This window comes from Delphinus delphis, chromosome 19 (genome assembly GCF_949987515.2).
Source record: "Delphinus delphis chromosome 19, mDelDel1.2, whole genome shotgun sequence".
NCBI classification, from domain to species: Eukaryota; Metazoa; Chordata; class Mammalia; order Artiodactyla; family Delphinidae; genus Delphinus; species Delphinus delphis.
In genome coordinates, this window is record NC_082701.1 from 52,534,387 (window position 1) to 52,550,506 (window position 16,120).

The 16,120-nt window shown below is 45.8% G+C and overlaps 1 protein-coding gene across 1 annotated transcript; it reads right to left on the reverse strand.

The window, feature by feature from the left end:
• Positions 1-1,646: 1,646 nt before the first annotated feature.
• Positions 1,647-15,843, reverse strand: GSG1L2 (GSG1 like 2). The gene is made up of 5 exons (XM_059997309.1): positions 15,549-15,843; positions 7,261-7,308; positions 6,077-6,229; positions 4,698-4,809; positions 1,647-1,905 (listed from the first exon to the last, which is right to left on the reverse strand). Exons 1-5 carry the CDS (start codon positions 15,841-15,843, stop codon positions 1,647-1,649), a joined length of 867 nt encoding a protein of 288 aa, XP_059853292.1.
• Between the last annotated feature and the right edge of the window lie 277 nt (positions 15,844-16,120).

Genomic DNA, 16,120 nt, shown 5'->3' on the forward strand with positions numbered 1-16,120 from the left:
AAGTTCCTTAAGCTGCACACTTAGGGTTTGGGTACTTTTCTGTATATATATGTTGTACGTGAATAAAATCAACACAAAAAATATAAAGGGAGATACGGGGACATATGTATACATATAGCTGATTCCCTTTGCTATAAAGCAGAAACTAACACACCATTGTAAAGCAATTATACTCCAATAAAGATGTTAAAAAATATATATCTATAAAAGGAAGCAGAGGGCCTTGGAAGCTCAGAATGTAGCCAAGAATCAGTTTTTTGACCTGAGCTTCGGGAACCAGGCGTCTCCTGCCCTGCCCGGGGTCTAGTTGATCACTGACTCCCCCAGCCCCAGACATCAGCGACACAGGATTTACCTCCACAGACACCCAGGGGTGACAAATCGTATAACAGAACATGTACACTGTGGAGGGCAGGGGTCACTGGGTACAAACCCTTCTGCTCCAGAGGATCTCAGCACGGCTTCTCTGCACTGGGCTCGTTCCAGTGAAAATCCGTTTACTGTCCCTTCAGATATGCGTGATTCAGCAAAACACAAAATGCCACAGGCCCATCATTCATTAGGCAGGTACTCAACTGGAGCCCCAAACGTGAAGAAGTTAGCTGAACTGTCCCTTATTCTATGACAATCTAAATGTTACAGTTCAGCATAAGCAGATTGAGTGATTTTATTTGAAACATTTCAGGGTTTTTTTTTCAGAAATGATATATTCACTAAACATAAACACATTTTTGAAAAATGAGTCTAAGCTGAGATGCATTTAGGGTGGTTAGAATATGACAGTCGTTTTTTTTTTCAACAACCCAAATTCTGTGTCTAACAACCTGTGGCCTCAATAACATGTTAGTTTAAAATACAAGATAAATTTATGTAAAATTGTAACTGAACAAGTTAGGAGGCACGCAGCACACCACTGTTTCACACAAGACTTGCATGTTTTGCAATGTTTATTTTTAGAAGCAGAAGCGCCTGGCAATTTCATTTAAGCACACCAATTCAAACATTTGTTCCACTTAACTGTGACAAGATGTCATTCCATTCAACCGTTCTCATTTTGTTTTATCATTTGATTATCCTTCCAGACTGATTTTCCTGTAGGTGGAAATTAGAAAGTTTAGAAGAAAATATGTTTTAAAAATACCACAAAACTAATTTTTAAATTCATTTCTTCTGGATTAAAACAAAAAAGAAAATATGGGATAGTCACACATACTATCAATTTGTGTGTGTCAGTTAAGGAAAAAACGTTCTGGACTCTTCTATCAACAAAACTGTGTGGGCAACAAATTTACATCCTTTGGAGTCAAAGCCTGTTTTCCCTTTTCTTCAGCTTCTCTTACTCTTAGCACCCACATGTTCCCTTTTTTTTTTTTGTCACCCTTATTAAACTCTCAGGAAAGCGTGAGATGCTCATTTATACTAGAGTATCAATGGTTGATATAGTCTATAAATATTATGTCACTTAAAAATACTGACATGTTAACAGGAATCAGAAACTGAAGCCAAAGGTGTTTAGTGAAGGGTAAGATGGCAGGTGGAAGGTTTACTTGGACCACAGCTTTGGGAAGCCCACTCCAAAGATGTTCATTGTGGACATAAGTGCCTGGCTTGTCTGCCTGTACAGATCTGGCAGCCATGAACCCTGGCTAGCACACGGACACCTTGCCTTTGGCATCTGATGGCAGGTGCTCAGATATATTGACGAGGGCACGCCCAGCGGGGCTGGGAGCAGCTTCTGTTTCCCACACACTTTCTGAAGACTCGGGTTCCTGGAAGTTGTGTTGAGAGAGCTGACTGCCCTTCCGCACGCTTTTCTTCTCTGCCAGTTCCACGCGGGCTGCCGTGTATCTGCTCGTGGCCGTGACCGATGCCACCATGCACAGGGCAAAAGAACCCCATGCGAGGCTGTCGACAAAAGGCACAGTTAGGAAAGGGTGTAGGGCTATGATTCCAGGGCTTCCTGCTGGGGTGGAACGTTAGCTGCTGGTTCTACCCAATTTGGATCTCAGAGAGCAGCCAATGTGTTGTAGGCAACGTGTTGATGGTTAAGAGAACAGATTCTGGAGTCATTGTGCTGAGTTTGCACTGTGGGTTTGTACCCATCTCTTACTAACTGTGGGACCTTGAAGCGGTGACTTCATCTTTCTGGATCAGTTTCCTCATCTGCAAAACCAGAATGATAGCAGTGCTGGACACCAGATGGTTGTGAGGAATTCACATGGGCATGGGAAGTACTCAGCATAGTATCTGCTGACATATGTATTACTTTTTGTTGTTGTCTCTAACCCAGGACACTGGCACTGGGCATGGTTATTTTTATATCCCTATCCTCTGGAAGCCTATTGCATTCTGAGTTGATAGTCTACACTTTCCATCTTTCACAGAACCCAGAAGAGTGGCTGCTGAGAACCTCTGCAAACTGACATGTGTGTATGTTTTATGGGGTGGAATTCCCAGGTAAAATAAATGGCTCCATATCCCATCAGCTACAAAAACCCTACCAGTTATTAAGTTCCAACCCCACTCCAGGGTTTCCAGTCATCCTTAAATATGACTTGACAATCAAGGATACCAAGATCTAGGAGAAAGGCCCAACAACAAACAGAAGAGAAAGGAATCTGGGGACTTCCCTGGTGGTCCGGGGGTTAACACTCCATGCTTCCAATGCAGGGGGCACAGGGTTCGATCCCTGGCTGGGGAACTAAGATCCCACATGCCATGGGGCACGGCCAAAAAAAACCCAAATCCTCCCCCGCCCCGCAAAAAGAAAGAAAGGAATCTGAAGGAAAAAGATAAAATGAGGAAGAGAAGAAAACAGCAACAAAAAGAAAACTCTTTGATTAATATCCTCAGAGAAATATGAGAAGATATTGCATCAATAAAGCGATACCAGGGTATATGAAAAAGGAACAACTGGAAAACAAGGAAGATCTTGGAAAGTCCAATAAGATTCAAAATAAGAATTCAATAGAAAAGTTGGAGACAAATAGAAAGAAAATTTTCAGAAATACCAAAAAGAGATAGAAGATATAAGAGGTGCAACAACATCTAGATAATTAATCCAATAGACCCGATATCTAACTCATAAAAATTCTCTGAAAAGAGAGCAGAAGACTGAGGAATGGAAAAATCAAAGACAGAATTCTCAGAATTCTAGGACGTGAATATTCAAATTTAAGGGCTCACCAAGCACATGAAAGAAGAATGAATGTGACGGAAAGAAGATCCCCTTCAAGGTACATTATCATGAGTAGAAAACAATAGATTACCTGTAATAGAACATGAATCAGAATGGTATTGGACTCTTGATGGAAGCAATACATTCTAGAAGGAAACAGACACATCTTCAAAATTCTAAGGGAGAATGACTTTCAACAAAGAATTTTACATACCACCAAACTATCAATCAAGGTGGAGCATTGAAAAGATACATTTCCAGACATGCAAGGAATAAAATAATTTCTCTCTCATTGAATCCTTTCTTCAGAAGCTACTGGAGGATGTGCTCCCACAAAAAAGTGGTTGTAAACTAGGATAATGATACAGGACCTAGGACACAAGGAAACAAGGGACTAGCAAAGGGAAACCTCCACTCGACAGCTCCATTCCAGAGCGGAGCGGGAAGACAGAGGGTTTTGGTGGGTTGCAAGAGTAGAGCAGGGAGAGATGGGACTGAGAGATTGTTACGTTTGTACCATTTGAGTTTTAAAAACTAGTTGTATGTATTTCTTTTATTGAAAATTAAGAAATTGAAAGCAATAGGAAACAAAATGGCATTGGAAACAAACAGACCATTTTTCAAACTCCTATGATGTTTGGGATTTGCTTTTACATCCACAGCAGTAGGACCTCAATATAAATTGGCCACAGATCCTGACCCACCTGACATCCCTCTCAGCTCTAGAGCAGCTGTACTCCTGACTGCAGTGCTGGTGAGGTCACCTCAGGACCAATGGCACCTGCTCAGAGGGAGACAGCTAAAGTGACAAGTGGAGGAAATGGTATAAAGAGAAACATTTGTAAAAATTAACTTCTTCAGATTTCAAAGATGAAGACGCGTTCAAAATCTAATAAATCATGAAGTTTATGGTTAGTCATAACATAGATGTATTTGCCAAACGCTGGTATATAGTAGGATGAGGGAGTGAGCCCTGAACATGACACTTGTTTTACAAAGAGAAAGTAACACAAGAGGTTGTTATAGAGGAGGGAAATGTAAGTATATGTATATATATATTTTAAGATGCAGCCAGGATTCGGAGGTCCACATCAAAGAGAACCCCTGTGGTCTTGTGTGACATGGTCGAGTCTTTCTGGTAGAGCTAGAACTTCTGTGTCATGGCCTGTCTTTCCGTTAGAATCAGGGGCTGGGTCTCTCCTCATTGAAGTATTTATTAGGAATTATAGCAGGACTTTTCCCCTTAAGCTGTGTTTAAGAAAGTAACAGCACTATCTCTATTTCTTGAGCACTTTACTCTGTGCCAAGAATTTTATAAACATAACCTCTTTATATTCCCATAAGCACCACTGAGACAGGTACATCATTTTACAGATGAGGAAACTGGGCTACAGAAAGATTACGAAACTAATCCAAGAGTAGCAGGTGGCAGAACCATGATCAAGGTCAGTGGTCCTACAAGACCTGTGTGCCTCCCTGCTGGTCCTTCGGGGCTCGAGCACCGTGGCCAGCAACTCACCAGTATGACCAGCCATAGTCCCACGTCTGAGGCTTCCAATCTTCTGGTCCAACGTTCACAGTGATTTGAAAAATGGTTGTGTACATCATGTGGGCCACCATGGCTAGGAGCCCTGCACAAGGAAAGCTTGTGAGCCACAGTGAAGAATGTAGTTTCTCTACGGTACATGAGGTGGATGTCCAGAGCCCACTAGCATCCTCCTTGAGCCCTTCCAAGCAGCCTTCATGTTTTACATGTACGCTAATCTCTTAGAGTCACCGATCTACGCAGTGGTATAGGTTCCTTTGCCATGTCATCCCTCCCAAGACCACACCTTTCTATGTTATCATGTCCCCATGTCACTATGCTCAGAGACATCAATCTTCTATCCTCTCTTTCCCAGCACATAGGGGAGGTCCTTGAGGTATGTTTGGCCTTAAGCCATACTTGACCAAGTTCTGTCCCGTTATTCTTTAGAATGTGGGTTGTTCGCTGACACATAAAAACTTTGCATAAAAATCTGAACATATTCTGGCCACAGTAGGCTTACATAGCAAATAATTAGTGGGAACCGAAGTCAGTTGCCAGTGTGGTTTTCTGTCCTTTGTAGGTGAATTGATCTTTTTGCCTGGAGATCCAGACGATTTTTTTTCCTTTAACAGTTTTAGTGGGATGTGTCTAGGACTTGAATGTACTGTGTCATTTTGTCAGGTATTTGGAGGGAGTTTTCTATATACAGATTTTGGTCTTTGGTCCAGAAAATTTCCTTGAATTTTGCTTTTAAATATTAGTTGTCCTATTGTTTTGTCTTTCTTTTTCAGGGACTCCCATTACATTTATGTTTTTATTTAATAAATGTATGGCGGGCAGTGACCAACTGGGGATCATCTTCAGTGGGATATTGACCCCAAACTTGGATAATAATTCTTAACAAGCTACCATTTTTTTTGAGTACTTACTATATACTAGGTGCATTCTTATTTAGTCTTCACCATAGCCTTTTGAGGTAGCTAGCTTGGAGAAGTTAAGCCACTTGCCCAGGGTCACACAGCCATTAAGTAGGAGAGATCTGAACGCAGGGAGGATTTCTCCACAGACTCATGCTTAACCATCGTACTAAACAAAGCAATCTCTGTTCTCAGAGCCAGTGGACCCCCTTCCCAGGGTTGTGACAGAGACATACTGATGAATTTTATTCTCCATTTGTGCCTATCCCCCTTTTGTTTCATCAGTCACCCATTGCTTCCACCAATGGGATTAATTCAGTAGCTTCTCCCGTGGACCAGATGTCCTGCTGAATGGGCTAGCGACAGGAAGAGCCAGCCTGGAGCTTTGCCAGTTGCCTCTGGGGCCAGCTGTGGGGAATTTGCCTGTTCTGATGATGCGCTTGGGGAACGTACCTGCAAGCACCATGAGGATGGCTACAGAGGCATCCACCTTGAGCCAGTGGAATCCAGAGCTGTGATAACTCACTCTGGAGCCCAGGACGATGGCGCTTGTCAACGTCAGAAGGATATTCAGGACCTCAGCCCCAATGCACAGCCACAAAACACCTGCGAAATGTAAAGATGACAGAGACGCTGGGAACTTAGAAGTACTAGGATATTTAGTCCTTTGAGTTAGTTTACTTCTAAAACAAAAAATACAAAACCAACACCGCGGGGTGAAAAACCACAGATACCTCTGCAGAGTCTTGGAAAGCTGACAGTGAAAGGGGGGTCCCGGGGCTTGAAAGAGAAGTTTGTAAAGATTGTTGTTAGCTGGAAGGGAAAAAGCACTAAGCAAAATTCTGATGTGGGGAGCTGAGGGATACTGGAGGTCCCATGGCCTAGTTCAAAAGTTAAAGTGTTATTTTGATTCCACCAGAAGACATTATCTTTGTCTTTTAAAGGAGAGGATCCTCTTAACCAGGGTGGGCAAAGGAATCTGAGCATTGAGGAGCCCTGATTCGAGATACCAAGATCTCATTTGTTTCTGTGTGAGCCTATGATTTACCCTTTGGGTGGGACCTCATCTGCAGCTTCAAGAAACTACGCTGGATGTGGAAGGGAGTGAATAAAGGGGGCAGGGAGAGAAACTATTATTTGCAAAAGGCCTCCTGTAAGGTAGTTAGGTACTGTGTAGATACAGCAATGAATGGAACAGATGTGGTCCATGCCATCACAAAAGCTATATTCCAGCTGGGAAAACAGATACTAAGAAAGTAAGTACAAATTTGATGAGTGTCATAGAAAAGAAAAAACGCTATAGGAAGTGATGAGCTAGACTCATCTCTTTCCTGTTCTGTGGTCACCTCACATCGGTAGCTTGAAATCAGCCATGGTGGGAGCGTTTACTCCCTAGAAAGTTGCAAACACTACCGATCAGGGCTTCCCCTCTCCTCCGCAAAGTTGGTGGTTTAACATTTTCTAGCATTACTGACTACAGGGCACATGAAAAGAGCCAGTGGTTCTGGCTTTTGGACTTGACTTCGTAGAAAAACCGTAAATAACTCTTTCCTCTTTTCCCCCAACCCAACCAAAACCACAGAAATTGTCCAAAGTGCGAGGAGGGCTGGTGGTCAGAACGTGAGGAAGGTATTTACCTCGTTCTTCAGCTGGTATTAGACTCTGGAAACTCCTACACTTTTCACCTAGAAGAAAAAGAGGACAGAAGCCCAAGTAGGGTGAACCTTGACTATTAGGGGCAAACTGTGTTTCTAGATCCCTTGAGTGTATCCAGGTCATTTTGAACAAGGATTGGGGAGCGTGGCTTTATTGCTCCCCAACAGGTGGTGCACCTCCCTGGGGGATCATGATACAGGTCTGCTCCAGTGAATCCAGGCTAGGCCGTGTGCCTTTCTTCGGCCAAGAATTGGGAGTGGAAATGGGGGGAGGAGGTCACTTCTGGTCAGAAGTTTTAAGAGCCCGTGTTTTGTCTAAAGGTTCTCATCTTCTTGCTTCCATGGTCACAGAAGCCCAAGTCCAGATGGAGTCTCTGTCTGCCTAGATCCCTGAGTGGCTCCAGTGAGGAGACACTGCTCGCCGACCTGAAAAGTACAAACAGCAAGAGCTAGAAATGAATTTGTTGGCTTAAACTGCTGGGACTTGGGGCTTGTCTGTTATTATAGCATAACTTAGCCCATCTGGACTGATGCTGCAAGCCTTAGACCAGGGGTACTTGACTTCCCAAACAGCACCATGATGATATGAGTCTGAAATAATTTCTTTCTGGGTAGAGAGCAAGTGACAATGTTCGTAATCATTAAAAAAAATGAATTAGAGCAGATATCAGAACTCTCTCTGCTACCGAGTGAGCCAATTACTCGTACTCCATTTTGCTTTCTGGAAGGGAAGCGAAAGGAAGCAGTTATTACGTGTGTACCAAGTACAGGGCAGAACCCACCACCAGGCTTCTTCTGTGCTCTGGGGGGTGTGCTTTGCCTGTATCATCTGTCACGTTGCGCAGATCGGCTAGAAAACCTTGCGTTGCTACTTTTGATGTGTAGTCCCTTTGAAGGAGCTAAGTCCTTAAATATCTACTGAGTGGACGGATGTCACCCAATTCTGGTTTGGGGGTGAGTGACAGATGGATGATTGAGACCACAGCAAATCACCTTCTGGGATCCTGTCCCAGGTGGGTGTGCCAATTTCTCCATACTTCAGCCCCGAAATGAATCATGGGTGGCAGAGTGGGAGGAGCCTGGGAAATTGCCTGATTCTTCTCTGCACAGTTAGGAAGAGTGGGTCCAAGGACATCTGAGAGGAAGAAATGGTAAAGAAGACACAGGTAGAGGCATTTTCAGCACTAGAACTGGGCTTGCAGGGGCCCCGCCTGTGCGGTCCAGCCATGTCGCTGATTTAATGCAGCCCAGCCGGCTGTAGCGGAGATGCATCCAGCTGTTTCCAGTCTGGGCTGGTCGGAGCTAAAAGAGGCGAAGTTAGGGGCATAGATCATTAACTCTTCAAAGGAATGGCTTTCCCATTGCTAAAATCTGTTCAACAGTCCCCACACTAGCCTTGCTTTGAAGATTAAATGAGATACTAGGTAGGAAGGCTGCTCTCCTAGTTACTGTGCACTTAAACCTTAATGGAATAAAATGAGTTCTGGGACTTCCCTGGTGGCTCAGTGGTTAAGAATCTGCCTGCCACTGCAGGGCACATGGGTTCGAGCCCTGGTCCGGGAAGATCCCCCATGCTGCGGAGCAACTAAGCCTGTGCACCACAACTACCGACCCTGTGCTCTAGAGCCCGTGAGCCGCAGCTACTGAGCCCGCGTGCCACAGCTACTGAAGCCCGTGTGCCTAGAGCCCGTGCTCCGCAACAAGAGAAGCCACTGCCATGAGAAGCCCTCGCACCGCATCGGGAAGAGGAGCCCCCGCTCGCCGCAACTAGAGAAAACCCGCGCGCAGCAATGAAGACTCAACGCAGCCAAAATAAATAAATAAATTAATTAATTAAAAATGAGTTCTAATGGGGCCTTTTTGCTTATGGTTAGCATAAATTATTATTTATTACTAGACTGTAAGCACCTTGAGGGCAAAGATCACGTCAACTAACTTTTCTGGAAGTTTTCAGGGAGAGAAGTAACGTTGAGGAGCATCTTTGGACTTTAGAAAATATATTTTCTCTTATAGAAGAGAAAATTCCAGATCACTTTCCTATTCAAGAACTCATACAGCCTCCCCCCATTCCTCCAGCCTCACGTCTAGATCTCTCTTCTTCTTTCATGTCCTCTCTCCCGCAAGCTGACTTCCCAATGCAGAACCCATTTTTTGCTTCCTTAGCGCAAGCCAGCATTCACCTTCTGCTTCATCAAGTATGCTATGTATGGCCAGGTGCATGTTTTGAAGGTACAGATGCCCAAAGGCCATAACCCTTGAGATTTGCCATGCTCAACCTCCAAGTACCCTTGGGCCTCATTCCTTCATGCTTCTGCGTTGCCCCTCTGCCGAGCTATAGGAAGAAGAGAAATAAAGTTTGGGTTTATGATACCGCCATCTGGCTGAGCTGCCCTGCTGGGCTTGATTCGGAAGCAGGGATTCATCTGTCACCTAACTGTCCACAACAAGTGGCCCGAAGGAGCGTATTTACACTGCCTGGGACCAAGCGCAACAGAATCAGGGAGCTAGCTGCCAATCTACAGCCACACTGGCCTCTGCAGCCTTCTCATTAAGTCCGTTTTGGATTGTGCAAGGGGACATTTTTCCTGGTTGATTCTCTGCTTTTGGCGGCAGCAGTGGTGTGGACAGAGAATGTCACTTGCCGTATCAGTCAACAAAGGATGTTGCGGAAAACCGGGATACTGGCCCTAGATAGTGAAGAGGCACATCAAAGGAAGAATTTCATTAAGCCCAGACTCTTGCGTCTTCCCATACATAGAAAAGTGCTGCGCTCATTTTCTTGAGATGCCTGGTTTTTCTTTAATTAGCAGTAATCTTTTGATGTTTGATTACCTGTTTTTTTGCAAAAACTCCTATGTATCCTGGCTCCCCCCTTTCCTCCTTGGAATGGTCCCTCGGAGCTCTCTGAGAGGCTGTCTCCCAGGCTTAGGTCCTCAGTAATGCCCCAGATAAAACATAATTCTCAGCTCTTAGGTTGTGCATTTTTTTTTTCGGTTGATAGCAGTGTTATGGCCACGGTAGCTCAACATTCGTCCTGGTCGCCCCAGTTCTACTAGGGAGGTCTACAGCCTTGGGGAAATCTCAACACTCGCACCTGCTCTCTTGCAAGGCACTTTGGGGCTGATGGGGGTCCTTTTTTCACATCATCTCATCAGCTCCTCACTAGAACCCTGTGAGCCAGGCCTGGAGTGAGGGTAGCAGATGGACATCATGGACAGAATGCGACATTTAAATCCAACAGGACTGGCTTCTATGCCAGTTCTGCCCCAGTCAGGAATCATAGGAAGTTCCTTGACTTCTCTGTGCCTCGCTTTCTTCATCTGCAAAATGGGTTTTATCAAAGTCCTCCAATGAGAAACTTATGAAAGTATCTTGAGAGCAGCCTTCCACTTTTTGGTGTGTTTAATTATTGATAAAGGCAAGTACAGATATCCCTAGTTTACAGACTTGGAGGCCAGGCTCAAACAGGTTGGTAGAATCAGGAGTTGAAACTGGATTTTCTCACCCGGGACCCAGTGCCTTTTTCAACATCACCACTGCTGTCTTTATACTTAATACACGGAGGCCTAAGGGTCTATCTTGTCTTCTGAAGAGGGCTGCCTTATCTCAGCAGGAGTAAAGAGGAGGCCAGGTACAGAGCCAGGGGCAGGGCAAAGTGAAAATGGAGGCCGGCCGAGGAGATTAAGAGAATTCCCAATAGCTTAGGAGGGTGAGTTTAGCCTGGGCGAAGGGTCAGACCACAGTGACCCCTTGATTAATATGAATCCTCAGAAATGATGTTCCTTTTGAATAAGCCCAGCAGGATTAAAAGGAAAAATCTTTATAAATCCCACAAAGCCGGACAGGCAGGTGTTACATAGCTGGACAGAAGTTTACCAGCCAAGCCGTACAGCCAGCCAGCCTAGGAAACGGTGTCGTAGTCCTGGGGACAGACTCTGGAAACCTGTCTGCTGTTCTCCCCAAGCCCCCACCCACTATGGGGTGCCCAGGTCCCTCTGTCCTTGAACTTTCTGAGTTTAGCAGAACAGCGTAGTACTGGAAATCAACACATTTTGTTGACTAATTCATTCGTCCAAGAAAAAGAACAGTTAGTCGAAGCGCTGCCCCAACCAGGAGTTTTTGTTTTAAATCTTCACTTCGGAGGATGCTCTCTCTCTTTAAAGGCATTAGGAAGAAGGTGCAGAGCTATTCGGTGTGACTTAACAGAGGATGACCGGAAATAGCACTCCAGGTAGGGGATCCCCGGAGGGTCAACTTTTAGGGGGATGGAGATGGAGCTGATTCAGAAGGAAAATATCCAGGAAGCCTCAGGGGGCAGCAGAGCTGGGGGTGGCCGGACAGCCCAAGGCTCCTCTCCTGCACATCCTCCCCAGGCTGGAGTCCTTACGTCCAGATCTACTCAGCCCCCCTCACCTCTCCTGACCCTCTCTCTAAAGCCCCGGGTGGGTGCCTTCCATCCACCTCCAGTTGCAGTCTTTTCCTGTTTTGCCCCCAACTCTCCCAGGCACTTGTGCTAAATTAGACTCAATAGCAGAAATTTGTTCGGAGTAATCTCCCCGAGGGGGCCCCAGGCTGCGGTCCGCTGCAGCCATGCTTTCTTGGGCCTGGGCAATGTGTTTTCACATGGAAAGCCAGATAGCTTGCTCCCCTGAACAACCAGAGGAACTGATGACATTGAGCTCATAAGCCCACAAGCCCGTAAGGCTGAGCTGAGCAAGACGTGCCCCCTTCAGCTAAGGCTGAGGCTTCAAGGTCACTGGCATTCCCCGCTAGCCCTTACCACCTTCTGTAGGCATTTATTTGCAACCTAATGTAGGCCTTTTGCTTTATTTCCTATACGTTTGCTACTGTTTTAGTTATTATCTAGTAAACATTTAATTCTGACCTTTTTTGTTTTCGGGGCATCTTGTAGCACAGTGGTCACGTTTCTGGGGAGGGGGGAAGGTGTTCTGAGGACAATGGCCTCCTTTCTTCCTTCTTAATAAAGTGATGACGATATTGAAAGACCTCGGTTTACCTGGACGACCTTATTATATCAAGAAATACGTAGGATGTGAGGCGATCTGGCTGCCACCTCTGTCACCCCTTTCATCGCCAGCGTTCATTCAGCTGATCTGGCTGGCTAGGCGGGCGTCCCCTTCCTCCCTCACCGCTCCATCTGTGTCCCTCCCGAAGCTGCACGCTCTGTCGAAGAGGACGACCTTCCCCGATAGAGGAGGACCGTTCTTTGGTCGAGGGTATACGAGTAGCTGCGCTCCCCTGCTAGAACCTCCAAACAAGCTCTCAAGGTCCATTTATAGGAGAACGTAGGGTAGTCAAGCTTCCGAGACTCCAGACACATCCAAATGAGGCGCTGCACGTGGCAGTCTGCCTTTAAAAAAAAAAAGAAAGAAAAAGAAAAAAAACCCCAATATATAAAAGTGTGAGTGGAGTATTATTTTTAGATGGATGGGCACAAACTTATTCATTGACAATTATAAGACCATTGCCCTTCAGTTAAGTTTTGGGTATTGTGGGTTTGCAGGGAAAGTCTGGGCTCAGGGTTAAGAAGTTTGAGTTGCATGTGTAGCTCTATCAGAATCTAGCTATACAATCCTCAGTGGGGCCTGTCTACCTCTGGAACTCAGTTTTCCCATCTGTGAAATGAGTCTGATGTTCTAGATCAGCCTTTTCCAAAGAGTGTTCCACTGAACACTAGTCTCACAGGATATTAATCCTTATTCTACACAGACATTTTTTTTTACTACCTCAACTAATTTTAGGAAACACTGGGATATGTAAGAATAAACAGGTTTCTTTATTGAGATTTTAATGTGCTAATGTGCATTGTGAATTTCCAAGAAGGAAAGGTAGTCTACGACATTTTCCAAATTTGTGTGACTATCAACACATCTAATTTTACAAAGAGTACCTTAAAAGGCACCTGTGTGGAGTAATCGTTGAGGAAACCCAGCGAAGCCCTTGGTAAAGCCTCCTTCTGGTTTGACATCAACATATAAGGTAAACGTAAATCAGAAAAGGGTCAAGAAATACATTCTTTACTTTTCCTTGGCTTTGTCCATGAATCACTGAAAACATCAACCCTCCTTAGAATTCAGCACGTCTTCCTGATCATATACGAAAAACCTTTCAGTCATGTGACCCGTGAGAAGACGGGGGTGTGTGTAGTAAACACTCTGTGTGTTGACCAAAGTGCCAAGGGAGAGGCCACAACAGTGAGAGGCCCGCGTACTGCAAAAAAAAAAAATATTATGAGGATGGGGAAATAAAAGGCAATTAGAAACTACAGGAAAAGCAAAAAGCTGTATAAGAAGTTTAAGGTAGTGATAGCACCCTTCTTGATTCTGTGATGAACAATATGTGTATAGTGTAAATAAATTCTTGGTTTGTTGATTTAAATAAAATAGCAATATAACTATATTAGAAGGATGGCAGATATGGGATGTGGTGGTGAGAGAAATTTATCCTTGTCTATTATGACAGGAAGTCAATAGATACTATCTAACATGATACTATCTAACATCTAATAGATACTATCTAACATAGCTATATCAGCGTATTGTTTAGAAATGCAGAGGCAAATACCAGAAGAAAGAACTAAGCTAAAAGTGGTTTCCCCTGGATATAGCACTAGGTTATGAAGTAGGAAGCGGCAGGAGACTGTTAGTTTTTCTTAGAAGCCTTTCAAAATGATTTGATCTCTTACCTATGTGTAAATATTACCTTGGTTAAATATTTTTTTAAAGGGAATGCAGGTTTATAGACCGCATCCCAGATCTGCTGAATCAGAAAGTCCAGGGCTGGGTATCTGGATTTTTACAAACTCCCTGGGTGATTGTGATGTGCACCATTTGATAGCTGGTGTGATACTTTCTTTATATGCAGCGGTGGAAATAGAAATAGGCGACCCTCAGATGGGGACTTGGAAAGGGAATGGTAATTCTCAAGCAATTTGCCTAGGGGTATGATGATTGTATTTTCCAAACCACAAACCTGAGACTATCTTGAGGACCCTTCAGGAGGCAGGGCCGTGAGCCTCCTGCATCTGTCCATGAGGGTAGAGAGAGTGGACGGATAGGAAGAGAGTGCACTTCCCAGAGGAGAGAGGTGGGGAAAGCCCCGCCAGTAGCCTTAGCTCCTTGTACTGCTGCAGTGTCCTCACCACACTTAGAGCAAAGGCCACAGGCACTGGCCTGTGTACATGGGAGGGCAAGGCTTGGCACTGCCCCTCTGCAGTGACCACGGGGGCAGTGATGGGGAGGGGCACACAGCATCTTAGAGGGTTCCTTCTTGTTGCCTTTTACTTAGACCTCAGGAATAAACTACTAATGCTACGGGTATGGGGAAAGAAAAGGCAATTAGAAACTTCAGGAAAAGCAAAAAACTGTACAAGGATGTAATGTAATAAGGCTGAGGTCAGGGTGGGCATGTTGAGGGGTGGGGGTCCTCTCCTTTCCACCTTGAGGGCCGTGTTCTCCCAGCAGGAAGGGAAGAACATCCTGGCCCCGAGCATGGGGTTGGGTTTGCAGCCAGGCTGCCGAATTCCTCCTTCCTCGGTTGCTCACGAGGTAAAAACACTGTTCTCTGAAATACGTCCTCCAAATTATAACTTTCTCTTTCCTCTTCTCTGTCCTCTTCCTTCACCACTTCCCTCACCACCACCCTGTCAAGCCCGTTGAAGTTCAAAAGACATCAACGAATCAGGGCTGAGTAATGGTGGTGGTGGAGGGCTTGCTCCTGTGTAGCCTGAAACTCAGTTTCCTCATTTGCGAGCTGAGAAAACACTATTTACTTTGCTGGGGTTATTTCAAGGTTGCCTGAGATAAAGGTCTGACTTGTTCATGGTTTTACTTCTGGTATGTGCTCCGTACAGGGGATTCCCTTCCCACCAACGATGATGAGTTTGTTTCCTAAGAGAACCTTCTGTTCCAAGACCCCTTAAACGTGCGGGGATGCAGTTTAGGGTTGGGTGGGGGGCCACTCGAGATTCACCAGAGACTGAATGACACTAGGAAATGGTAAAAGCTAATGTATAATAAACACTTATCCTGTATCTGGTGCAGTGTTTTAGTGAATTCGGTCATTTCATCTTTATGGAAACTCTAGAGATGGGTACAGCTATTGTTCCTGTTTTATAGGTGAGAAAACTGGGGCTCAGAGAGGTGGAGAGCCTTGCTCGAGGACACACAGGTAGTCAGCGGCAGAGCTGGGGTTCAAGCCCTAGTGGCCATCCCGCACCTGTCCCCCCGGGCCCCCCAGGCCGTGCTCACCTGTGCTGTCGAGGCTCTCCTCGCATGACTGCCAGAGCCCCAGGTGGAACCTGCGCCAGATGAACCTGTCGTCTCCCGTCTCCCAAATGTACTGGACGGCCTGGGTCCCGTTGTCCCTGCTGCCGCTGCTGTAGTGGACGCAGTGCAGCACCTCCGGATGGTCCTGGCACAGCGGCTTTGTCACCCGCCGGGTGCCCTCACACCAGTAGCTGCTGCCCACGGCCGTGAGGGAGAAGGCGAGGGCGAGGCAGACGGGGAGGAGGGCCAGTACCCGCTGTCGCCTGGCCCGGTCCATGGCCGAATGCGGGGTGCAGAGGCAGGATGAGCCGTGGGGCCCCCCTCCCCTGCCTCGTCATGGTACCTGCCCCTCCTCAGCCCGCCATCTGGCATTCTTACATCTTCCCTCACATCCCCCTGGGAAACCGGTGCTCTCCAGCGTGCAGCATCCTCTGAGCACCTGTACCCTGAGGAGGCATAGCGCTGGGACGCCCCCGCTTTCACGGTGTCAGCCCTTCTGTCCCGCCCACGATGGAGAGGTGCTGGAGGTGCCAGTTTTCTGTTTCTGCTCAACT

Bases quoted from the DNA above. Each gene is read 5' to 3' on its own strand.
- GSG1L2 (XM_059997309.1), bottom strand. From the start codon at position 15,843: ATGGACCGGGCCAGGCGACAGCGGGTACTGGCCCTCCTCCCCGTCTGC. The intron at 6,230-7,260 runs GTAAATACCTTC...TACATTTCGCAG, and splicing joins AATACCAGCTGAAGAACGAG to GTGTTTTGTGGCTGTGCATT. The intron at 1,906-4,697 runs GTGAGTTGCTGG...TTTTGTCGACAG, and splicing joins GACTATGGCTGGTCATACTG to CCTCGCATGGGGTTCTTTTG.